This window comes from Pimephales promelas, chromosome 25 (genome assembly GCF_988280905.1).
Source record: "Pimephales promelas chromosome 25, fPimPro1.hap1.1, whole genome shotgun sequence".
Lineage (NCBI taxonomy): Eukaryota > Metazoa > Chordata > Actinopteri > Cypriniformes > Leuciscidae > Pimephales > Pimephales promelas.
The window spans coordinates 26,180,337-26,206,503 of record NC_142793.1 but is presented as its reverse complement, the minus strand read 5'-3'; the positions used below and the strand labels follow the sequence as shown (position 1 = coordinate 26,206,503).

Sequence of the window (26,167 nt, the reverse complement as noted above, 5' to 3'; positions counted from 1 at the left end):
AGCCGGTAAGCTTGAAGGACAAGAGCCTCTCAGAGCCGTCCACTCTCTCTCTGTCTGGGCCGAGGTCTGTATTCGTTAGCATGACAGCATTAGCAGACAGAAGTACAGATACAGCGTTGACTAGCTAAATAGCCAAACCTTCACCCATTGGTTAGGAATAGTTAGGGTTCAACCAGAGAATGTCTAATTGAAGAGAATTGGCACCGGTTTCTGGACTGGCTGCAGTACGCGTCTCTGTCCATGCGGGGGCGCTCGCGGTCGAGTGCAGAATGAATAGGAGTCAATGGGGTTTCACCCAAAATCCACTTTTCTCAGGATGTAATTTTTTGTCAAGTAATTTGAAAGTTGCATTCAAAATGGAGGGCTAAGATAATACACTCAGCTGAAAATTGCATTTTTAAGTTCACTTATCTGTTCTAAAAATCCGTTCAAAACTGTGATGACGTCACACAATAGCAGAATGCTAGCGCGATCCGGCCAACAACGGCCTAACCTGTAAGAAATCAAAAGGACATAAGTACTCGTTCATTCGACTTTTGGCCTATAATCTATATTGAACTTGCGGAATCAACAATAAAATCTATGTTGATTTAACGACAAGCAGGTGAAAGAGACACTTTTAGCCGTTTAGCCCCATAGACTCCCATTCATTCTGCTCTCGCCCGTGATCACCCCCAGTGGAATTATAATGGAACTGCAACCAAGATGATACACAACGGGGCTAAGGCTCTCCGTTAGACGGGCTCTGGTTCAACCAACAATCGACTACAGTGGACATTTGAATCAACATAATGGTTGAATTACTGTTGAATTTTGTTAATTTTTTCCAAATTGGATATTGTACGTTATTTCAACGTCTTACTTTTCCTAGTAAAGCTTTTTACAAGCATTAAATGTTGGCATCATTTCAACCACCATTTAAAGGTATAGTTAAAGAATGATAATTACATTTGATCTGCCCTGATAAATATAGATTATTAAAATTATGTAATTTATTGTTACAATCAGTGCTGAATTTATTTGGCACAGAGGATCTCAATTAGAATGCATTGAACTTTAACAGATAAATTCACACTAAATTGGGCTTATCATCGCAACGACGAGAAGCAGTGTTAAAAAACCATTAAAAAGAGGCAAAATCGCCCCTGTACCCTTAAATATGGCACTGTTTGAGGGGGACAGGTTCTAGTTTTAGGTTTTAGTTAGGCGTACAATATGACAGATGATTTGATGGATAAAAATGGAAAAAGGATCCTTTCTGAAATGTGAAATCATATTGTGAGATTTGTTAAAGATTGCTTTTAAACATTTATATACTGTATGTAAATGTAATCAATTAAATTTAACATTAAATTAATGTTTTTCGATGGCGCCGTCGCCAAAGATAAAAATGAAAAAAATAGTAAAAATAAGTACAATATCAAGTTGAAGCAATACAGCAAATTGGATTTCTAAGAGCACAATTACACCCGTCTGTCTAGTGTATTGAAGCAAAAGTTAGAAAACTGGTGGTCACGTCTTGCAATCCCTTCTGTTTCCCTCTACATCCATCTCTGAAGTCCCGACATAAACTTTACTGTGTAGGCGGCGTCTCTATCCATGTTTCCCTCTGGAACAAACATTAGGAATTAAAGCAGATTAGCTGTCCAAGTTGTGGCTTTGAGGTGTCCAGTAACAGGAAAGGATTTAGCATTTAAAATGAAGTCCCGGCCTCGATTCCTCGAGCTTTGAAGTGGAACATTACATGTGCGTGTGAGGCGACAATGGAAATTGGTGACTTTTTATTTTATATTTTTTTATTTATTTCTCTTTTTATTATTTTTTTAGGTGTATAATGCTTCTTAAAAGGGACAGTTTTAGTATTTTCGTCCATTGAGTCATTATGTGAGAAAGTAACATTTTGTGTGAACAGTATTCTCCGTATTTTGGACAGTAAAGCATGTTCTTCAAATATAATATAAAGTGAATGGGTCTTAGGCAGGAGCTTGAAGGCCTCCATGCATCCTTTAGATGTTTTGAATCTATTTACAGGTCCATAATCGACCTTCACCTGTGAATTCATCATCATAAACGTTGACAGTAATGGAACATATTGAAGAGCTGCTCCATTTTCCCCAGCCAGGTGTAATTGCAAATAAGAGCCATATGGCCGTGTTTCATATCGATGTTCTAATCAAACGTGCCCTTACATTCTTTAAAAGTCACAGTACACACGTCTATGCTGTTAGTCTTGCTTTTAAAGGAAAAATTCGCCCAAAAATGAATGAAATCTGAGAGGTTTTTGTCCCTCCATTGACAGCCTACGCAACTACCACTTGAGCTTCTGTTCATGTTCGCTGATCAATGTTTAAATAAATTCAATAAAGCAATCGAGTCTCTTCAGAAAGTCCAGACTAAACCGCTCAGAATTAGTTTTACGATCTCTTTATGAACTTTTTGAAGTGACAAAGCCGTCAATGGAGGCACAGAAACCTCAGGATTCATTAAAAAAAATTAATTTGTGTTTTAAAGGTGAATTTCGTCTTTTGAATAACAAACCGGTCTTCCATTCAGCCTCATTTGCATCGTGACATTAGCGAGTTATCTTAATGTTCGTGTCATTAACTCTCATCTACTTAAGGACCATCAACAATCATCTTGTTTTATGAGCACTCGTATGAGCACTTAATGCATTATAAGCACTGGATATTCACAGGGTGTTATTATAATTTGTCTTGTGGCCGGTCAGACGCATAAGAGCCGTAATTATTTTCCAAGCTTGGCGAACGCCTCCAAACGCTGAAGACCCGGGGAAATGATGTCTCTGCTGCTTTGGATCCACAACGCTTTTGTTTGTCTTGAAACATTTCCCATTATTACCTTCAGAGGCGTTCAGACACCCGGAGGAGAGGTTTAATGCACGTGTGAGATTACCGGGAGCTGTTTTTGTAGGGAGAAAAATCGGAGTTCTAAAACACACATTTGGTTTCTTTACAATAACATGCACCAGTGAATAATGCACAATTAAACCATTTTAGAAAGTTAATAGTCAGCTTCAAATGATTGTTTGACTGGATTCTAGTGTGCAGTTTCTGCTCCATTTACAACACCAAATGCAATGAGCGCGTGATTATCGTTTCCAAACTCTCTTCCCGTCCTTTCATCTGGATCAAACATACGCTGCGTCTCAGGTCGCATACTTACATTATGTGCGTGTGAATTGTGAAGAAAAAGTATACTTTTGAGTGTGTAGCAAAAAGAAGGGGGACACTAACACCGAATCACGTTATGCAATAGAGTGCCGGAGTGATGACGTCACTGTAACGCGGACGTTAGCGGCGCATGGGTTCTCTCAGTCGCATTTTCCCCGTAGACTTTTGGAAAATCGCGGAAAATAAGATTTATGTTCAACAAAGAGTTCAGTTTTGTCTATCAAGAAGTTAATTTTGAAGCCTATATCATTTAAAGAGTAACTAAACACTTTTTTCACACTTTTTTTTTAGTTAAGAATGGATCTTTATTTATACCAGTCATTGATTCAAGTAACTTTTTTGACATTTGTTTATAAAGTGTTCTATTTCTACAATATATGGTGTAAAAACGTCTTAGTGCTGCCCTCTTCAGGTTGAACGGTGGCTACTGCAGTTGGATGTTCCGCACTGCGTGACGTACGCAGGTTTCAGCTCACCACGCGAGCTACGCCCTTGGCAGTATAAAAACCATCTTGTGTCGTCAAAACCACTGTAGGGAGTCAGGAATTGGAATTGTGAGTATTGAAAACGACCAGGATAGAGAGTTTTAGCATCTATTTCGTCCCCTCTATCTCTCCGCATTTTCAGATATTGCCAGTGGGTGGAGTCAGGCTCTGACCAGGGGTTTAGTTACCCTTTAAAAAAAAACACAAGCAGGTTATAACTGGCAAACTTATAATAAACAAACTTTTTTTGTTGGAGGCACAAAGAAAGAATAGCTGTGTTCTGTCGATCAATAAGCACATTAAACCCATCCGCCGTGGAGTTTCTTCAAGGACGCCGTTGGGACACTCTAGTGTATTTTAAGAACTGTTCCTCAAAGAGTCCTTTGCAGTGGAAATGCCTTGAGAAAAGTTTTTCTCTTTGACAAACACGTCTGTGAGTCAGTGAGTGTGTGCTGATCTCCGGACAGACTGGAGAGGGGGACGCAGACACACAGTCCACCAATTACTGCCAAATGTCAGGGTTAAAGAAAAACCGAAAAACCCAGCGCTGGAAAGACAGAGCCGTCATTTGTTCTGGAGAAAATGTCATAGTCAGACTCAGTCAGTCTGCCAACCAGAACAAGTGTGGGAATATCTCAGACCCATTCAGGACTTTGCATTGATAAGTAAATATATGGAGCTCTGCGTATACAAGATATATATGTATATCGTGGTCACAAACTAAGAATTAAACGTTACGAATTAAACATTCTCTCGCAATGAACAACAGACCAGCCTAACAAGATTGGGAGACTAGTTATACTTTTCAAAAAACTTTTCCTGATAATTTACTCACCCCCGTGTCATCCAAGATTCTTCAGTCGAAAAGAAATGAAGGTTTTTGATGAAAACATTCCAGGATTTTCTCCATATAATGGACTTCAATGGGGTCCAAACGGTTCAAGGTCCAAATGAGAGTTTCAGTGCAAACTGTTCAAAGGGCTTTAAACGATTCCAGACGATGAACAAATCTTTTTTTCAAGTCATTTGGTTCATTCAATGAACGAAACGAATGAATTGACTTGGAAAAAGATTTGTTCATTTTGATGGAACGAGTTCGAACAGGAGAGTCACGAACGCGCGTCACAGAACAGAGCAAGGCGAGCATTTGAGCTTATAAAACTTAAACTTTTTAATGTATTTTTTAAACGAGTGATCGTTTCGCTTGATAAGACCCTTATTCATCGTCTGGAGTCGTTTAAAGCCCTTTGAACAGTTTGCACTGAAACTCTCATTTGGACCGTTTGGACCCCATTGAAGTCCATTATATGGAGAAAATCCATCAAAAACCTTAATTTCTTTTCGACTGAAGAAAGAAAGACGTGGACATCTTGGATGGCATGGGGGTGAGTAAATTATCAGCAAAAGTGTTTTCAAAAGTGAACTACTTCTTTAAGATGGTTTCAGAGGTTCAGATTTTAGTTGAACGTGGGAACAAATGTGCGCATGATTTACTTAAACCGAGGAAGCAAATTAGTAAAACATGCTGACATGTCTAGCTAGACCAACTTGGCCATTTAAACCAGTTTATATTCCTTCTAAACTATGCTCTAATTAGTATAAATGTGTTGATCGAATAATTTTCGAAAAAAGAAACCAGTGCCAAGCGGCGTTTGACTGTGATATATATTGTGTTATTGTGTGCTCAGAAATATGTTTTTCTTTTGTCCAACACCTGAAGGGAATTTCCAAACATTTGGAGAACACAATCTCCGACTCCAGGTACTATATAGACATCCTTCATGTAGCATAAAGAAGATAGACAGTCAAGCACTGAAAACCTGAGAAAGTGAGACGAGAGAGAGGACGTGATGATCCCTTTACGATGTGTTTTATAGACTCCGGCCGTCCACCGATCTGCCACGGTCGTGTTCATGTGTCGGGGCCAGAGGTGCGGGATAACAGCCAACGTGCAAACTTACAATAAAACATGCTTTACAGGGCACTTTAATTCAATGAACGGGTTGAGAGAGAGAGAGAGAGAGAGAGAGAGAGAGAGAGAGAGAGAGAGAGGACACCAGGTGCTCATTTATCTTCAGTAATTTGTTTATGGCAAGTGGAGTCTGGCTGGATGTGAGGGTGGGCCTTGCAAACACACGTCTTTCTGTGTGTGTGTGTGTGTGTGTGTGTGTGTGTGTGTGTGTGTGTTTGAGTGTGTAACCCACAGTGGAGGCAATCTAGGACGTAAACCTGGAAATGTCTCCGTTTTTGGAGCAGATGAGATTGGGCTGCTGTGCCTAGTGGGAAATCCAGCTAAAGCCAGATCAAGGTGGTTTTATATGGTTTGTAGCTGGTCTAAGCTAATTTAGGCGGTTAAAGGGATAGTTCAAGCTAAAATTTCTATTCTGCTCTTTTCCATACGAATGGTCGTCTAGTGCAAAAATGGACAAAAGTGGAGCATTAAATTGTCCACATGATTTATGCACTATTTTCTGAAGTCTTATTATGAAATTTAAGTCATTATCTACAAGAAATCTTACTTGATAGTTTTGGTCCCCATTCACTTTCATTGTACGGAAATGAGTAACTTGGACATTCTGCTTTAGTTAAAAATGAAACAATCTTCGTTTTTGGGTGAAGAACGATTTATTTTTGTGTAAGGGTTGGCAGATGGTGAACTGGTTAGGGCTAGTAGACCATCAACAAACCAGCTTTCATGTTCCAGGTCATGGGATTCACTCCTACATTTAGTTTCTTTGCTGTGTGACGGCTGTGTCAATATCTTAAGGACATGAGTTTAAGTTGAGTCTGTGCACTTTCCTGATGAGCTTCTCACTTTTCATTAAATCTCAAATTCCTCAGTTAAACTTTCAGACGAGACATCGACTCTTAATTACATCTGGCATGATTCTGTTGTCTTATTTAGTAAAATAAGGAGACTATGGAGAGGGCCGCTTGTGACGGAGATGTCAGAGTCCAACTGTTTCCTGTTGTGAGCCGAATGACTCGATCTGCCCGTGGCTGTGACGTGACTGAACACGCATGTTTTCAGGCGATATCTTCTCAGTTCGGGTTTCTCAGCGCCACATGAATCCTCTAAAGATAGACTAGAACTTCCTTTCACAAATCCAGGCCTGTGGGGAGTCGTGTAGGATATCCAACATGGTTTTATTTTTTTAAGGGGCCCTATTATGCAAAATTCACTTTTATGTGGTGTATGAGCATAAATGTGTGTTTGCAATAACCTCCCAATAATGGTAAAAATCCACCAACTCTTTTTAATCCCCATAAATAATAAGCTGCGTCTCTGAACAGGCCGAGTGTGAAATCACAAGCCCCGCCCACAACTGCTGACAGACTCCGCCCCATTAGCATAGACTCCGCCCTGAGTGTGTATCATTTAACAGCTACATTTAAGTAAGATATTAAAGCTACTAAAATTTTCTGTTTTTCTTTTGTTGTTTGATTGTTGTTCTGAATGGAAACACATTTAGTGCTTTTTGTCCATCTCTGCTATTCTAGTTTTTCAAGATGGCGGAACGACATGGACTTAACCGTCCCATGTAATTAAATATAAGAAATTCTTCACTTACGAAGATAAGTCGGATCATTGGCACAGGTAATTTTACATTGATTTTAGCAAATAAAATACTTTAAAAACTACGCAGTGTACCTTTAAGGCCATGACACAGCGACTGTACGCGACAACACAGTCTGCTAAACTATTCGCTTCTTAATCCCCTAGAAATAACACTGTGGAAGTGCTCATGTGATGCATGTATTAGTGAATAAATGAAATGAGAGCGTGGTTTAGTTTCTAAAAGTGTGTGTGTGTTTGCCTGCTCAACAGATCATTCCTGAAAAGCATTAGCGGCAGCTTCTTCTTCTTGTTATCGCTGTTCTCCTCCGCGCCGTCGCTCCGCTCGTCCCCGCAGGGCAGGAGAGTCGGCCGCAGTGGTTTATCTGTTGTCCTTCATCTTTATGGCTTTATCAGGGAACAACAGAGTGAGATAGAGAGAGAAATTACAGGAGTAGATTATAGCAAATTGCTAAATGAATAGAGTATTGCGCTGAGAGGAAGAGTGAAGGGACGGATAAAAAGATGGACACAGGGAACGAAATGGAAGATACAGAGACACGGAGAGACGGAGAGAGAGATGAGCATGAGCCGAACCCGAGCGGTTATGAAGATGACAGAAGAGAGGCTGTCTGACCTTTATGCCTTCATTAATCACAGCGCTAATGGGCAAACTGATTACAGACCGTTCACACTCACAGCGTCACAGAGACATGACCAGAACTCACTCGTTTTCTATCTGTCCATCTATCTATCTATCTATCTATCTATCTATCTATCTATCTATCTATCTATCTATCTATCTATCTATCTATCTATCTATCTATCTATCTATCTATCCATCCATCCATCCATCCATCCATCCATCCATCCATCCATCCATCCATCCATCCATCTATCTATCTATCCATCTATCCGTCTATCTATCCATCTATCTATCTATCTATCTATCTATCTATCTATCTATCTATCTATCTATCTATCTGTCTATCTATCTATCTATCTATCTATCTATCTATCTATCTATCTATCTATCTATCTATCCGTCTATCTATCCATCTATCTATCCATCTATCTGTCTATCTATCTATCTATCTATCTATCTATCTATCTATCTATCTATCTATCTATCTATCTATCTGTCTGTCTGTCTGTCTGTCTGTCTGTCTGTCTGTCTGTCTGTCTGTCTTGTATGATATCCTGAACATATATATAGCCCAGGTTAGCTAACTCAGTTTCCTGAATTGGTTTGTTCAAACTAGAGCCAGACCGATATTATCGGCCGATATTAGGCATTTTCCAAACTATCGGTATCGGCAGTTATAATGGCCGATTAATGAATATTTCAAAAATAAAATAAAAACGGACGTAACACGCTTGAACCATGTCATGAGTGTTGTAGTTGTATAGTTTGTCCACCAGAGGGCGCTCTACACCGTTCCTGTTGGCAACACTCGTTGAGTTGGTCACGATACATACAATTAAAAGAACATCCCCATCAGTTCTCTAAACTCAAATAAGCAGGACAAAATTTGTGACTATCATGTCCAGTTTAAAAAAATAAAAAAATAAATAAAATATCGGCCGATATATCGGAATATCGGATTTTAAAACTCAAAAATATTTGTATCGGTATCGGGCTTCAAAATCGGTCGGGCTCTAGTTCAAACTGATTCATTTCACACATTTTGTTGTCGTCTGTATTTTTAGTTGCATACAGCTGTCTATCCATCATGTTTCTGTTTGGGTGATGTACTGTAAATTAGGGTGTAGCGAACTTGGAAAAGCACGAGTGTAGTTTATCCACTTTGAGTGACGAGTAGCTTCCCCAACACCGATCGGCAGAAGCACAAAAGCACATAATGAAAGATTTTCAAAAGCGTGACATAATAGAGGAGATATGACACAGAGAGTTAGCGCCTTTTGTGTGCGATGACGGCTGCGATTGTTTCCGTTTAATAGTCTGATCATCTCACGAATTAGTTTTAAGCCTCGGTTGACATTTTCACTGAGTCGTCTGGGTAGAAGAGAGAGAGAGGCTGAGGTTTTCAGTTTCTCAGGTCATGCAATATAAATCTCTCTTTAGGCCGAGGCTAAAGCTTTTTATCTACACCAAAGCACCCGTGTGTGTGAAGCTGTCTGCTCTGTTTGCTGCTGGACATCTGATCCTGTATTATTGGCAGAAGAAAGAACCACTGACCTACACCCACATGTGACCCGTACACCGACTGATGGAAGAAATGTGTGAGATCATTCGGGTGAGCTGATGCAGGAACAGTTAAAGGGCTCGTATCATACGCAATCAACATTTTCAGGACATTTTGACAACTGATAACGTTACATCGTTCAGTTCTTCCTTCGATAACAGCCGTAAATATAGAGTCGTTTTTTTCAGGAGTGAGTTATTGCGAACTTTTCGTTTTTATTACAAACTTTATTACCGTGAAATCTGATTTACATGAGGAGGAAAATCACATTTATATCCAAATGATAATTAATCCACACAAAAGGGAACCTGTAGCGATGAATCTAATACTTGAATCATCCATAGAAAACAGGAAGTGGAAGCACCGCTTGTGCGCCTGTCACAGAATAAAAGTCTTTATCGCCAGAATAAGCTGCAAATTATTATTTGTTATTTTTAATAATATTACTTATTTTTATTTATTTTTTAAACATCGGGACATTTTAAAAATGCATTGGGAAAGTCTTGATTAAAATTTTGGAAAATCATCGTTTCTAGTTATGCTTTGCTCTAAATTATTTAATATGCTAAATCAATGTTATTAGTTTTATCTTTATATTTTCAGTTTAAGTACTTTTTAAAAACTTTTTTCATTTTCATTTTTAATCATTTCAGTACTTTATTTCTGTTTTTCAGCATGTAGAATATATGTTTTGACATTTTTAATAGTTTTAGTTATAACACAGGGTTAAATGTTGCTCTAAAGACTAAAACTTGCTTCAAAACTATTTTTTTTAGTCACTGGACATGATATGTAAACGGTGGCCCAGTGTGTCCAATCTTCACACCCATCATTTCTGCCAATTATAGTAATTTTTAGCAAGTGACAGTAACTCTTGTATTCAAGAATTCACATTCACTTTCACATAACCTTTAAACCCTGTACAGAAGCTCTGAATGGAGGATGTTTAGCAGGAAGTGGCGGATCATTTTTGTTGCAGAACATCATCATCCGTTTCATTTACTGCCGCCCATCCAGCGCTTCTGTAGTTCCATAATTCACACACACACACACACACACACACACACACACACACACACACACACACACGCACACACACACACACACACACACACACACACGACATTAAAGCTGTCTGTCAAGCGCTGGTATGATCACACATGGGATGTTTGGGTCACGTGACTAGCCGGGGAACAGATTAAATTACCGTGTCCATGACAACCAGCCAATAGAAGCATCACGTTCCAGAACGGCCACCAGAGGAAACGTTTTAAAGGGCCAAATTAAAAAAAATATAGAGATATTCAGACCCCTTCTGTTAAAGCAGCCGTCTTGGATTTAATTAATATTCCTGTGAGCCCGCAGCACCGGTCTAATTATTTCATTTAAGTGTTTTAATTTAAGTTCATACTGGTTTAATAACCACCACAGTGGTCAGAGATGGGTTACGCAACATTCTGTCACATGACTTGCGTTTGTTTTTGTCCTGAAGCGAAACTCTGCTCACGGTCCAGTGTTCCGGTTCAGCGGCTCCAGCATCACATGCTCCGTTTAATATATTAAACCTGATAAAAGAGGAATAATGTACAACAACGCATGTCGTGGGATCGGTCGAAGCAATGGCCTCTCTGTCTGATTCTGTTCTTCAAGTCGAAATGCATTATGGGTGAATGTTTTCTTTTGCTTGGACTTGGTAAACGTTATGATTATTAGAGCTCATATAGGGTTCGGGATTGAAACAAACTAGTATAATTCAGATCTGAATACACTTCAAAAGTTTGGGGTTGGAAATCATTTATTTGATCAACCATGATTTATTAAATAACTTTTCCATTTGATTATTTTTTTTCCTGTGATGCCATACCAAATTTTCATATGTTTATTTTCTAAAATCAAACTAAAACTGAACATTGCAATAAATCAAGGTCTCTACAAAAGAGCCACTTAAACGTTTACCGACACGAAAGGGACACAACTAAACCTTCAAATAGGTCTCTTCAATAAAACAGATAAATAAAATAATGTTCAGTCAAATGTAAAGGTTTCTGTGATCATAACTAGGCCAAAGTAGCCTTGATGACAACTTTGTGTGAGTAAGGGCACAACGCACAAGATATAGCTATCAAATATAGTCAAGTAGTGAGTAAAAGTTGCTAATATCTTTGATCAGTTAAACTACAAAGTAGCCAAATTTACTTAAATACGTCACACTAAGTCATTCGATTTACAATTTTTGTACATTTCAACTCTGTTGTTATATTATAATCACATTTAGAGACCAGCAAACACCCGCCTAGACGAGCACTACTCACGTTTTGAACATAAATGTGGTTTATTATAGTATTATTTTTGGCTTTTCATGTTTAAGGTCCGCAAGTGTGTACGAACCGCTCTGAATATTTAAGAGGAACACACAGATTACAAGTGCAAACTTCTCCTTTCAGCTCCAGAGTTTCACCTTCTTACACAGATCTCTCGCTCTCTTTCTCTCTTAAGTGTAATTTGCTTCATTATCAAATCCTTTAGTCAGATAAAATGAATCAGCACAGCAAATTGAAATATCATATGACCCACAAGTGACAGAGAGAGAGAGATGGAGCTTTATCTCGGGCAGAAAGATGTTTTAGTGCTCGCATATCATACATTTATTATTTTTACCCCTTCCACTTATAACTTTTTTGTATTTGGTTGAAACGTAAAAGTTTTTCATGACCATTTTTTGTGTGTAACTATAAGCATTTAGCCAACATACAAGCAAATTGGACCAATTTTTGGAGGATTTAAAAGCTGAAATGTAGTTCTTTTGCTATTTGAACTGTAAAGTTTAAGGTTTATGGCATAAGTTGTTTTATGTAATTTTGCACATAAAAGGTTAAATTATTTTTTTCCCACTAAAATCATGCTAACACGCATATAATCGCCAAAATATAGATATATTTATTTAGATCAACAAAAAATAGCCAATCTAAACATACATTTAGGGGAAATCATTTTTTACGTATTTTTTGGACAATATAAATATAATATATTTACATTAGTTTAAAGAAAGGCCAGAAATTGTATGAAAACATGGGCAATCTTAAAATACATTTGGGGAAAATTTTTAAGAGATATATATTTTGTAGAATGTATATAATCAGATAATATATTCACAGCAGATTAAAAATGGCCAAAAACAAAATTGAAATATAAATATTTTAAAATCTGGCAATATATGCACCATATGAAATGTATGTATCGTGGCTATACTATTTAAACAGTAAGTAACCATTTACATTGTGTTTTACTGTTACCAAGTTTTTGCTCTTCTTGTTTAAAGAAATGAGGGATGAGTTGATTTTTTTTTTGTGGTAATCAACATTATGCCACAAATGCTTTTCACACGCTATAATTAAAAAATAAAGACATTTTTTTTGTCTTGCTTTGACCATTGTGAGTGACCATCTTAGTAGGCATATAAAGTATGCAATGATGTGCAACGACACACACCTCTCACTTCAGTGACGCTCAGTTACATGACATCATCAGATGTGACGGTACACACATGACCATCGAGTCAGAGTTCAAAGTGTCCTGGACCGCTGTCAGATTTCCTCAACGGGAACATCTGCGCTCATCAGCTCACACACACACAAACACACACACACACACACACAGGAGTGAGAGTCCTCCAGCGACTGCCTTCATGAAGCTGAAACATGTCAGCACTTTACAGAGCAATCATGCAGACAGTAGAACCCTTATATTAATAGAAATTCATCATTATAGAATTCAATTGCAGTTATATTTGTGTGGGTTCCAGCACATATTGGAGTTAAAGGAAACGAAAAGGCAGATAATGCTGCAAAGGCGGCCACGAGAAGAGAATACATCCATGTAGAAGTTAACATGATGAGTAAGAGATGGAAATGAAGAGCATTATTAAACAGAGTTTGAAGAAAAGTGGCAAAAGCAATGGGAAGAAGAGAGAAAAGGACGGTGGTTTTGATGAAATGGTCAGGAAATGAGATGTACATGAAGGAAAAGGAGAGATGGGACAATTATATCTAGACTCAGATTTGGACATAGAGGATTAAACAGCAGTTTATTTAAAATAGGTAAACATGTGAATACGGTGAACAACAAGAGACACGTCATGATGCACTGTAAAAAATATGAGGGACGTCAAAGGAGGGAAATGAAAGGAAAGAGTAAGGTTTGATTTAGTAGAAATTTTTAGGAAAAATCCTAAAGAAAAGTGTTATGGAATTGTTTTGCATTATTTTAGAATGATTAAGTAAAGGTCGTTCAGTTCCACACTCCATACCAGTTGGTGGCAGTAATGCACCATTTCATTGTATGCCAACCGCCAAAAAACTCTAATAGAAGAAGAAGAACTTGTTTTTGTTGTGCAAAACGTCGTCGTCTCTGAAAACGCGTCTTTTTCTCCCTGTTTTGTTCAAACGAAACTATATCACAGTCCTGCACAGATGACACACAGTTCACTCGCGTTTGTTGTCCTGCACAAAACATGAGAGCGGTCGCGGTTTAGACCAGACATATAACGGTGAGTAAGGCTTAATTAATCAAGAGAAGCAGAAATCGTGATCATGATTAAAATAGGATTTATCATGCAGCCCTTATTTTGATGTGTAGAGGGTTTTCACGACGCGTCATCAATCCGGAAGTCGGCCATTTTGGAGGCACAGAACGTAAACAATGCCATTGAACTGAACGGGCTCGCAAATTTGGCTCATTATTTCTGCTGAAAAATGGTCGAGTTTTGGTCTAATACTAATCGGTCGCATCGGTAAAATACCTTTTGGGTTCTATAGACTGCCAAAAGTTAGAGAAGAGTGTAAAAAACTGATGAAAGAAGGCGTTTGTGGTTGAGAGAGGCAGCATCCGCTCATCAGACAGCCACATGTGTAAATGAAGCTTTGACTATGGCTAAAATGTTATGAACTATGGCTACATTCACACTGTCAGTCCATATCATATTATTTTTGTATCCGATTGGAATCTGATCTAAAATGATGTCCACACTGTCCATCGCAACTGTTCAGATCAGATATGTGAGTCCATGCGACACTGACACTGATGGAGGGGTTTGCGTTTGCAATAGAGATGTTTTCTTATTTAATGTTTACAACACGGACATGTGTAGCCATCGCCGCACTGGACTATATTGCGCATTGAGCTGCAGAACTGCAATTAGGAGGCTGTTATGTAACGTTACAGCTTTTTTCGCGCTCTTGTTTCAATATATGTTTCATAAATAATATTTTTTGCAACAACACAGCATTGTTTCGGCAGCGACTTGCAGCATGTCTCCTCTAATAACCACTGACGTTTACATTTTATGTGGCGTGAGGGTCACACACACAACCCGCTTGGGCTACATGCACGCATAAGTTCCGCATTTGACGTAAGGATGCTCGTCCATTTCCGGTTGTGTAGATTAAAGCGGAGGAAAACGGGATTATGGCAGAGTCTTCAATATTTACTGTCCTCCCGTCTTTGAAACGAAACGTACATACGTTTAGATGTAATTTTATAGTTATGTTTATTTAATATAATTTTAAAAAGAAGCATAAACACAACGAGGGGTGTCTGTTTTATCTGTTTTTGTGACTAACGTTTCTTTAGTATAACCATGGAGTATAAAATTCAATATAAATTCTCGGTATTGCATTGGACTCTACGATCGGCGGAAGTTATCGAGCATCCTTAATCCTTCACCGGAAATAACGCCGTGCATAGAGCCTCGTTCAGACTGAGGCACATGTCCTGGTATTTGAATAGTATTTCAAACCACATATGGATGTAAATTAGCTTGAAGCGGATTTCATGTGCTTTTCTGGGCTGACAATCTGAACGTAGCCTATGTCGGGATAAGAAATAAAAGGAAGAATTGCAGTACGGGCTAGAGAAGCTATCTCGTTCGGACCTTTACCACATATTAACTTCAGTTTGTCAAAATATTGCACTCTCTCCTGCTTGGTAAGTCCTTCTCTATATGATTTCGCACATACCACTGTTTTTTTCTGTGTTTTTTAGTGTTCAGTAGTACTTAAACAGTGCAGTCCATGCTGTTGTTTACATCCGAGTGCCTCCACAATGGCCGCTCATCCGGGTTACCGCCCAGAATGTGACGTCGGTGAAACCCTCTCCTCAGCCTACTGAAACTAAACCGCAGTGACTCGTTTACATCAACAACGGCCATTTTTGACTCTAGCCATGGTGAGGTAATGAGGAAGTTTATAGATCCTAAAGAGCATAAAAGCAGTATGAAGTTGTTATCAGGAGCTTAATGCAGCTCGTACTATACTGCCAGTAAATCATTAAGAGTCAATCAGGGGAACTAATAGATGTTTGTGTGACTCTAATGCACTTCAGCTCTAATCATCTTCTCATACCTCTGATAAGACTAATACACTCAGGATCACACACACACACACAGTGAGAGAGATGGATGTTCTCGCTCATGTTCCACCCAGTGTGTAATGTTAATTTCTCCTAAAATGTCCTGAATATAGATGCACAGAGATGAATGTGGACAGCTTTGGAGATTTCCATGAGAACTGTGAGTTAAGACTTTTTATTTGGGCAATTCTGAGCACAGTTTGAGACACATGCGAGATTACTAGGGGAAAATATTAGCAGGAGACTCAAATTTTATGCCAAAATTATAAGATTTTTCTTTTTGCTATTGTAGGATCATACATGCTTTGCAATTGTCATTTTCCTCCCAAAATTCTCATTGTATCTAAAATAATCTTCAGATTTTGAGGTGAAGTATGACCTTGGTATATTTGTGAGATTGGTCATATTGTTGTAGAAGAAACAATTGTGATATTAAAAAGATTTGAGGTGTTTATTTCCCGTGGCCTTACGCTGTGAAGTTTGTGATTTCTTGGAGTAAGCTGTGAGATTCGGGTCCGAGTTATTGTCAGTTTTATACACTCCAGATTCTCAGTCTGTGAGGTTTCTGTAATATTACAGCTAGACCTTTTCTCAATATTTTACAGATCATAATCGCATAAAGCGGACAGGCGGTGACCCTCTTTGAGGAGCGTTATCTTCAGACGGAAAACAATAACCAAACTTCTCCTTATCGCCCACCGTCTGTCTCGTTCTGCACACTATTTAGATGAATAAATACGTGTGTGTGTCCTTCACCGGGGACCGTTTCTCTGGTTTAGATTTGATCGTCGGTATTCCTCTCCTGACCGGAGGCGCAGACGCTCCCTCATCCTCCCGTTCCTCTCTTCGGCTCCCCGGGGTCAGCAGCGATTACTCTGACACACACTCTGATAAAAGACACAGATAATATTGTGTGTGTGTGAAAGGTGAAGGTTGTTTTTTGATGAAGACCAGGGCCACCGGTTTAGTCTGACACCTGACGCCAAACTGTGGCTCAACTTGCCCTCAATGCACAGGGACACATCTTGATCACAATTTAGAAAAAATATTTTAAAACAGGTGTGTTTGTGGAACATTTTAATAGTTAATGTTGTGAAGTACAACCTCTGCTGTTTGTGAACATACACACTAAAAATCTCCGGTTGTATTTTCCAAAATCTTTTCTATTATTAAGACTTTCTGATATTGATGTGGAACAGAAGCTCTTTCTGATGGTTCCTGTGCTGGAACAAAGAGACTATATGGACACACACACACACACACACTGACTGCATGAGTGCATCATGCTTTGTCCCTTCAGTTCACAGGGGAGATCAATCTTAAACGTTTATCACTCTTTACTCCCGTCCCCTCGACTATCCGTCCGTCCCTCCATCTCCTCCCTACACCTCCATCAGCAGATGTGTCCATTCATCATATCCTGTCAGGTTCATTCCTCTCTCTCTCTCTCTCTCTCTCTCTCTCTCTGTGTGTGTCACATCTGCAGCCGTCAGAACTAATCTACTGAATGCTTGTTATTATTCCCCAAACTCTACGCAAAGGTTTACGTTATTGTTATGCTATCGCACAAACTTGATTTCATGTGTCTTTGTCTTCTGAAGCGCAATCCACAGTCAATGTAAACTTGCACTAAACTGGTATTAAGATGTGTTTCGGTTGATCGGATCACAAGTGGACGAGCGAGACACATTCCCGTTTACTTTCAAACACTTCTGTCCTGATTTCTTCGCCTGTGGGCGAGAAATGGTACTTATTTTATCAGGCTCCTCCCCTTTTGGGCATCATTATATTTCATAATTTATGATCAAAACCTTTTCTAATCTTGACAAAACTGATATTGTCAGAAAGGTCTGAGTCTCAAGGTTCCCAAATTGATATTTGGACAGAAATTTATTAATTTGTTAAGGCAGAATGTATACAACTATATTCAATAGAATTCAATGGCACCCGGTGGCTATTTTTGGTACTACGCCTAAACAAAATCTCATGGGAACTTCAATTTTTGTGACATCAACTTCAACTTTGGAACATAACTTGATAAGATTTATGGCTTTGATTTTATAGAAATTTTAGAGTAAAAAATATTTTGTAATATATATATATATTTTATATAAAATAAAAAATATAGTACAGTATATTTGATTTACTGAACATTTAAACTTTTTCATACTTTCATTTTGAAGTGTTTTCACTTCAGCAATATTCTGCTGAGTGTTTTCTTTAAAACAAGACCAAACTTGGGGGTATATATTCCAAAGCATTCTTAAATTACCAACATTTAAGTTTGAATAGTGCATTTTAACCCCCATTCTCAAAAAGGGGGGTGACAGCTAAGGGGTTAACATTTGTATTTTTACTTTAATGTCTAATGGATGAAATAAGATTGCAAAATTTACATATGAGCGACGGAAAAAAAACCCTTTATTTTCTGTTCTGAAAGGCACAAGACACAATAAATCAGAATTGGTTAGAAAACAAACGCTGGGTTGTTTTAACCCAAATGTGGGTCAAATATGGACAAACCCAAATGTTTGGTTAATTTAATAAATTTACAATTGAAAGTGAAAGTTGAAGTTGGGTTCAAATTTTACATTACATTTTAACCCAACATTTGGGTTTGTCCATATTTGACCCACATTTGGGTTAAAACAACCCAGCGTCGTTTAGAGTGTAGGTCTTTAGTGCACAAAATGGCTAGCGCGCTAGTCTAAGTCTTTCAAAGCTAGCTTGTATTGCACGCCTCTCTGAAATTGCCTACCCTACCTTTAATAAAGGGCTATTGACTATTTTAAGCCAACGCTGGCTCTATGTAGATATTGTCGTAGTGATTTAATTTGACAGCAGGGACAAACAATGTGAAGCTTGGAGTAAACACTATTGTTACCTGCTGTCAGTGAACGCTCGATTGGCGTGATGGCTGTGAGGACGGATAGAGAAGAGATGCTCGAGCGCTCTCACAGAATTAGATCTTAATGCAGTTTTTGGGCACACACACGTAATGGAGAATTGATGCTGTGGGCCAAATTTAAATAATAACTCGCATATAAAATTAGGGAGAGCTGCTTGAAATCTGCGTCATACTTGCATATAGTGTGTTTTTGGGCTCATCTCACACTATATCTGAAGAAAACATTAGAGGCTCTCCCTCGTTTCAATTCAGTTCAATTAACATTTATTTGTAAAGCACTTTTCACAAGACAGCAGCTTTTAAATGCATGAGTCCACATTACAATTTCGAGTAGAGCTCGACCGATAAAGGATTTTGAAGGCTGATACCGATACAAATATTTCGATATATCGGCTGATATTTTATTTATTTATTTATTTAAACTGGACATGATAGTCACAAATTTCGTCACGCTTATTTGAGTTTAGAGAACTGATGGGGATGTTCTTTTAATTGTATGTCTCGTGATCAACTCAACGAGTGTTGCCAACAGGAACGGTGTAGAGCGCCCTCTGGTGGACAAACTATACAACTCCAACACTCGTGACATGGTTCAAGCGTGTTTCGTCCGTTTTTATTTTATTGTTGAAATATTCATTTATCGGCCATTATAACTGACGATACCGATAGTTTAGAAAATGCCTAATATCGGCCGATAATATCGGTCTGGCTCTAATTTATCAGAGGTAACTGTATTTCAGGAATGGTAATGTAATAATTAAATGAGCTCATTAAAGTAATGAACTCTTGTTTGATAACATGACATGTTTCCCTCTCCAAGTGTGTTCTTCTCCCCTTTCTGATTTCGCTCTACAGTCACATTTGCTCCCATCATGAAAGCTATTGATCCTTCTTTAGTACTTCAGAGACTTCATAAACTCTGGTCAGTGTAAATGTCAGACTGTTCCCCGTCCTCTCAGATATTAACTGTGTGTGTGTGTGTGTGTGTGTGTTTCACAGGCTCCTTCTCTTTGAGCGTGCTGCTGGTGTCGTTGGCGGTGACCGTGTGTGGCGTTTGGCTGGTTGCGCTCTGCGGCGTGTGTAAATGGTGTCAACGCAAGCTGGTGAGTTACACACACACACACACACACTTTAAGATGATCCTGTACATGCATTTTGTTTGTACAACTGGGCGGCACTTCTGTAAGGTGTTTGGATTAGGGATGGGCAACGATTAATCGCGATTAATCGCATCCAAAATAAAAGTTTGCGTTTACATAATATATGTGTGTGTAGTGTGTATAATTATTTTGTATATATAAACACACACACATGCATGTATATATTTAAGAAATATTTGCATGTATATACTTTATACATAATTAATATTTGATATATTAATAAAATATTTTTCTTAAATATATACATGAATGTGTGTGTATTTATATATACAAATTAATTATACACACTACACACACACACATATATTATGTAAACACAAACTTTTATTTTGGATGCGATTAATCGTTGCCCAGCCCTGTACATTTGTGTAGCTTGAATGTTTCTGGCTTTTATATTACAGGACAGATTTATTATTATTTATTATTACTGCTTAAAAGTTGCTGTTTCACAGCCTGGGAGAATTAAAGAGGACTTAGGGGCCATTCACATATCGCGCCTAAAAACGCGTAGAAAACACTAGGCGCACGCGTTCTCCTTTTTCCAAAGAAGCGCTAGGGCGGTTGCACTCCGGAGGCGTCTGTCGTTGCTAAGCAACCATCAGCTGCGCTCTCCATTACATGAAGGAAATTTCAGCAATGGATTTCCACCACCGAAAAACCCTTGCTGTAACTCTGTTACAAGATTTATTTACTCAGAAAAGTAAAAAAACGCCGCAGTGTTTGGGTGCACCCCATACTACAAAAACGCAAGAACCATGGGGAATTTCACCAGCTGATTCAGGAACTCCGCCTGAACAATGGGAGGTTCAAAGCCTATTCCAGAGTGGACAAGGACCAGTTTGATTATATTTTGAGAAGAGGTAACAAAAATGGCGAGGAAGCTGATTGGTTGGTTCGTGTCACGTGACCTACGGTGCGCTTGCGGCATTCTGAAAAGTTGAGATGTTTTTATCTCGATGCGGCGCGGACGCGCCTGGAAAAAACGAGCGCGTCGCACCGCGACCGCGTCGCTTCCATTATGAGCGCGCATACCGCGCGCCTGCATTTGAAATAACGAACTTGAGCGCGCAAAAGACGCGATATGTGAACCGGCCCTTATTATGCTTTTTTACATATTAAATTTATTTTTTTATTTTTTTTAAATAATTCATATGCAGAATAAAGGGGCGGGGCCTGGTTGAGTTAGTAGCTGTAGTAAACTGCCGAACATGCTCTAAGCGTTCCAATCACAACGCACTGCTACAGCCGACCAATCAGAGCACAGTGTGCTTTTCAGAAGGAGGGGCTTCATAGAGACAGGAAGTAAACAGAGCGTTAGGGAAGAGAGGAGCTGCGACAATCGAGAATATGAGGAGAATAATCAACATTCAAGCAGGAAAACCTGTTTTAGCCGATCCTAAAACACATCAAGAGTGTAAAAGGGCGTAATAGCTCCTCTATAATGGACGTCTCACTTAGTATCAACTTTCTCTCAGAAGTTTCTCCTCAAATCAAATAAAAATGAGTTAATAAAAGACTGACAGTAATAGGATTGAGCTATAAAATGAATGTGGATAGAAGCTCAGATGAGAAATATTATAGTTCATTTTGAGATATCGTTTGATTGTACATATCAGTCGCGTTTGAGACATTGTTGAGCTCTCCTGAGAAGCAAGAGACTCCATCGCTCTCCGTTGGGTCTCATTACTGTCTAGGAGAAAGGATCAAATTCATGAAATAATGAGGAGACGCTCTCCATACCGATTAATCGATGTAAAGGCTAATTGATTAGGATGGTGACGCGGCTCGTTACACAGATGGAGTGGAAGCGCGCCGCGTGGCTCTTAACTGACCCGTTTATCTGGCTCGTATTCGCCAGTCAAAGCTAATTGATTCCCGATATGTGGCGTCCAGTACATGTACGATGGTGTGTGAACCCCAGAGAGTGAGACAGCCTTATAATTAATGCATGTGCTTGTGTTTGCATGCATGTGTTGTGATCTGGCAACCGACCAGCGAGTTTTGTTAATAAAAATACTCTTCAGTTTATTGTATCATAGTCACATTTGTTAGTGTTTGTTAGTGTAAGCAGCCAAAAGGGTTTTCTCCAGGCGGAAAACAACGTCCTCACCGCCGCTGATTAGACTTTTAAATGGCAGCGCTGATTGGATCAACCTTGGGTGACCTGGACGGTGTTTCAAAGTTAAAGAACCATTTCCCTTTCACTCCACCAGAAGAGAAATACTTAATTGAACATGCCGGGAGATCTCACACACACACACACAGAATCGTAAATGTCCTCAAACACAACTGTGTGTAATCTTTGACCTCGTTCCTCCCAGAAGACTGACCACAGGCCATCCCAGCTGGTGTCATTGAGCTCATATATGCCCTCTGAACCCGTGTGTGTGTGTTGTGGTTAGTTAGTGAGTATGTGCTCATGCATACTAACAAGCATGCATTGCTGTTCACCAGTATAGGGTGTGTTTAGCACACTTGGACCAGCTTAGGATGCTGTTTGCTGGTGGAGAAGGGTGCGTGTGTGATCCCAGCAAAACTCATGCATGCGTTACATATCACGCTTCAGAAGAGAATTCTCCAAATTAATTTCAATAAATTATTTAAAAACAAAAAATGCATGTTGCTTGTTTACACAGTAAAATCCAAACACTGCTCAGTTTTCATATGGTCCCAGTCTATAGATTAAAGAGTTAAAATAACACTGGATCAATGTTGCGGTTCGTGAAATAAAGTAGATTAACTCTATAAGTGATGATTGAGCATTAGTGATGCGGTTAATCACTGACGAGAAGAGGAACAACTATGGGATTAATATCCTGCCATGATTCAAAACTGAAAATAAAGTTCTGAAAGGTTGAAACTAAATGTTCAAAACTTCAAAATCTTACAAAAAAATGTTTTGCAAGATCGAAAAATAAGATTTGCAAGCTTGCAAAATATAAAAACATTAAAAAAAATATCTGCAAACATTATGTTGTTTTTGAGATTTCCTTCTTCAGAACTTCAACATTTTTTTACGATGTTGCGCAAACAAATTTTCAGAGTTTCAAATTTGTCAGTGTTCTCCCACTGTATTAGTTTGTTTTCCAGATTTAAAACCATGCAAATGGTGATCTGAAAACTGGTGTGCGAATGAGTGAAAAACAGGTTTGTAACTCTGAAAACATAGTTTTGCAGGCTTGAAAAGTGATTAAAAAAATAAAATCTCTGCAAACATAATTTTATTTTTGAGTTTTCCCTCTTCACAAGTGCAACACTCTTTTTTTACGGTGTTGCACATTAATTTTTTCAGAGTTTCAAATTTGTCAGCGTTCTCCCACTGTATTTACTTTGTTTTCCAGATTTGAAACCTTGTAAATGTTGATCTGAAAACTGGTGTGCGAATAGGTGAAAAAAGTTATGAAACTCTGAAAACTGAGGGTCGACAGGGCGAAACTTATTACTTTACATTACATTTGCAGCATATTTTTCAGAGCTGAGTTTACACAACACCCACTTCGCGGAGATACGCCCTCACAGTTGCGAGCTTGCGACTCGCGTGATTTGTGGCAGCGTTGTCACGCAGCTCTACTCCAAAACTCTGAAACTCAGACTGAGCGCAAATGAAGCATCGCAACCTCGAAACTTAAAAAAAGCCTGGTGGGCGGGCCTTCTGCCCGAAATTTTCATTTTTGGGTGAACTAACCCTTTAAGTAAATGTGTGTGAACACTAGTTTGTGGCTTTGTGTTCATTAGTTTTAAAAGGAAATGACCTCAGTTCAGCAGGAAGCTGCTCCTGTGTCTGCCTCATTACACTCAGACGGGTCACCTTTGCTGGTAGCATTAAGTTAAATTGAGCGGCTAGTTGGATGTGTGTTAAAAGAAGAGTAACAGGATGTTACCAGAGAGTGAGTGTGTGTGTGTGTGTCTGTGTACATATACATACACACACACTATATGCACACATATAATATATATTTACAAACTTTGACGTTTCAAAATATTAACCCTTATGCTGCATTAGGGACATTTTTGGTCTTTTGCAGTTTAATTTCTTTGACCATTTTGACTGTTTTAATGCAAATGGTATGAAATTTGGCAAAATTGTGACTTTTTGAATACATGTAAAAAAATGTGATCCCATTTTGCAAAATATGTATAACACACACTGTGTAGATCAAATAGTAACACTCAGCACCATAAAGACCAAAAATGGCCCATTGAAACCCATTAAAACGTTGTTTAAATCTGAGGCTGTCAGTAATACATGAAACATGATTTTTGCACAAACATCCTTTCATTTTGAAGCAAAAGCATTATATTTGCATTATATAGTGTATTCCACCAGATGACGTCACTACATATTTATTCCCTATGGGTGGAAATGCACCTTATTTTAGGCAATAGGCAATGTTTAATAGGTGGCCATTTTTGGTCTCTAACGCGCTAAGTGGGATTTTTTGCAAAGTGGGACTGTGATAATCCAAATCTAAAGTTTTCTCTTTGCATTTAGTTTATTGAAAATAATTGAATTTTTGTGTTTTTTCCTCTTATACAAATCGATGGTTTCGCCAACAAAACTGGTAATTAAAGGGTTAAAATCCTGAAATTGAATACATTTTTGGTAGTTATGATGAGGACGGATGCTGGTTAAAAGATTTAACTTGGTAAAAGTGGAAAATAATAATAATATATAATATTTTAGGCAATGTTTAATATGTGGCCATTTTTGGTCCTTAATGCACTCAACGGTGTTAAAAATCTAATGCAGCACAAGGGTTAATATAAACTAGGGCTGTGCAAAAATTAATTGCGATTAATCGCATCCAAAATAAAAGTCTGTGTTTACATAATATATTTGTGTGTGCTGTATATAATTATGTTGTATATAAACACACACACATGCATGTATATATTTAAGAAAATGTGTTATTCATATATAAAATATTTATATTTATATAATATAGATTATGTATTTATAAATATATACAGAATTTAAGCGCAAATAATTCTTCAATATATACATGCATGCATAGGTATTTATATATACAACATAATTATATACAGCACACACAAATATATTATGTAAACACAGACTTTTATTTTGGATGCGATTAATCGCAATTAACTTTTGCACAGCCCTAATATAAACTAATGCCATCAAATCAATTAATCGCAGCTAACATAAAAGTTTGTAAATATAAATAAATATTGTATACTCACACATATTAGATATTTACAAACTTTTATGTTAGATGCATTTAATCAATTTGACAGCACTAGTTGTAGTAGAAATTGTTATATTTTCTATTTTCCTATTTAAATAAAAATAAATTCTATTACATTTTAGATTGAATTTAATTCCAGTTATTAATTTTAGTGCTAACTGCAAACTTATGTCAGTCAGCTGCCACTGATTTGTCCAGCGCAGAGAACACACACATGTCCAGAAGTGTGTAAGCCTGGGTGGATCTGGGTGGGTGACGTTGCCGGTCCGTACGGAGCGATCGGGTTGCGTCTTCTAGGAAGAGTTTCAGACAGACGAGTGTAATGAGAGTGAGACGTGGATATACATCACACACTGTTCATTCAAGGACAAACGGGACAACAGAATTATTAATGGCTTTTTTCCCGCTCGATATTTTCATATTCTGCCGTCTGTAGTTTTTCGATCTGTTTCAGGCACATTTTACTCATTCCCACGGGAGTATTTCATTACTCTAAGGTAGCTCAGGAGACATCGTTTTATCCACGTAACTTCATCTCAGATATGTCTACTAGTTATAGACGTATACATATAACATGTTGAGATCATATTGAGAACTTTGACTTTTGATACACAACCCATTTACTCTACTGAGACCCTCTATAGATGTACTAATCAGAGCTGGCCTTTAATTGCAGACAGAAACTGCACTCTCAGTCTTCTTTGAGCTCTGATTTACTTGAAAGCTTGAATATAATGTAATAATAATGTTAATTAAACTAATCAGTAATAGTTCATTTATTGAGTTGTGTAATTTCAAGTTTCTTGTATATTTAGTGTTGTAAAGAAAAAAAATTAATTAGCAATTTAATGTGTGAAAAGTAAAACTTAAAAAAATGACTACATACTGTATGTATTTGGGGAAAGAGAGAGCTGCATAAATTGAGAATCACATTTCAAATAAAGATCAACAATGAATAGAAAACTTGACTAAATAACATGTAGGCTAATTTACTTGAGGTTCTGGCAATTTAAAAAAAAAAGTAATAAATCAGTTTTTGAATGAATGA

The 26,167-nt window shown here is 38.1% G+C and overlaps 1 protein-coding gene across 7 annotated transcripts in view; it reads left to right on the top strand.

Annotated features, from left to right (window-relative positions):
• Positions 1 to 26,167, top strand: part of syt7a (synaptotagmin VIIa) — a 102,520-nt gene that overhangs the window by 21,764 nt on the left and 54,589 nt on the right. For 3 of the 7 annotated variants that reach the window (XM_089127615.1, XM_089127622.1, XM_089127623.1), the window contains exon 2: positions 19,752 to 19,855. In XM_089127615.1, coding sequence (XP_088983741.1) covers positions 19,752 to 19,855 — 104 coding nt within the window. Of the gene's footprint in view, positions 1 to 13,802; positions 13,986 to 14,175; positions 14,347 to 15,014; positions 15,422 to 15,617; positions 15,667 to 19,751; positions 19,856 to 26,167 lie in introns of those variants that run through there. The other 4 variants (XM_089127621.1, XM_089127618.1, XM_089127619.1 and 1 more) reach the window with 4 other exon arrangements.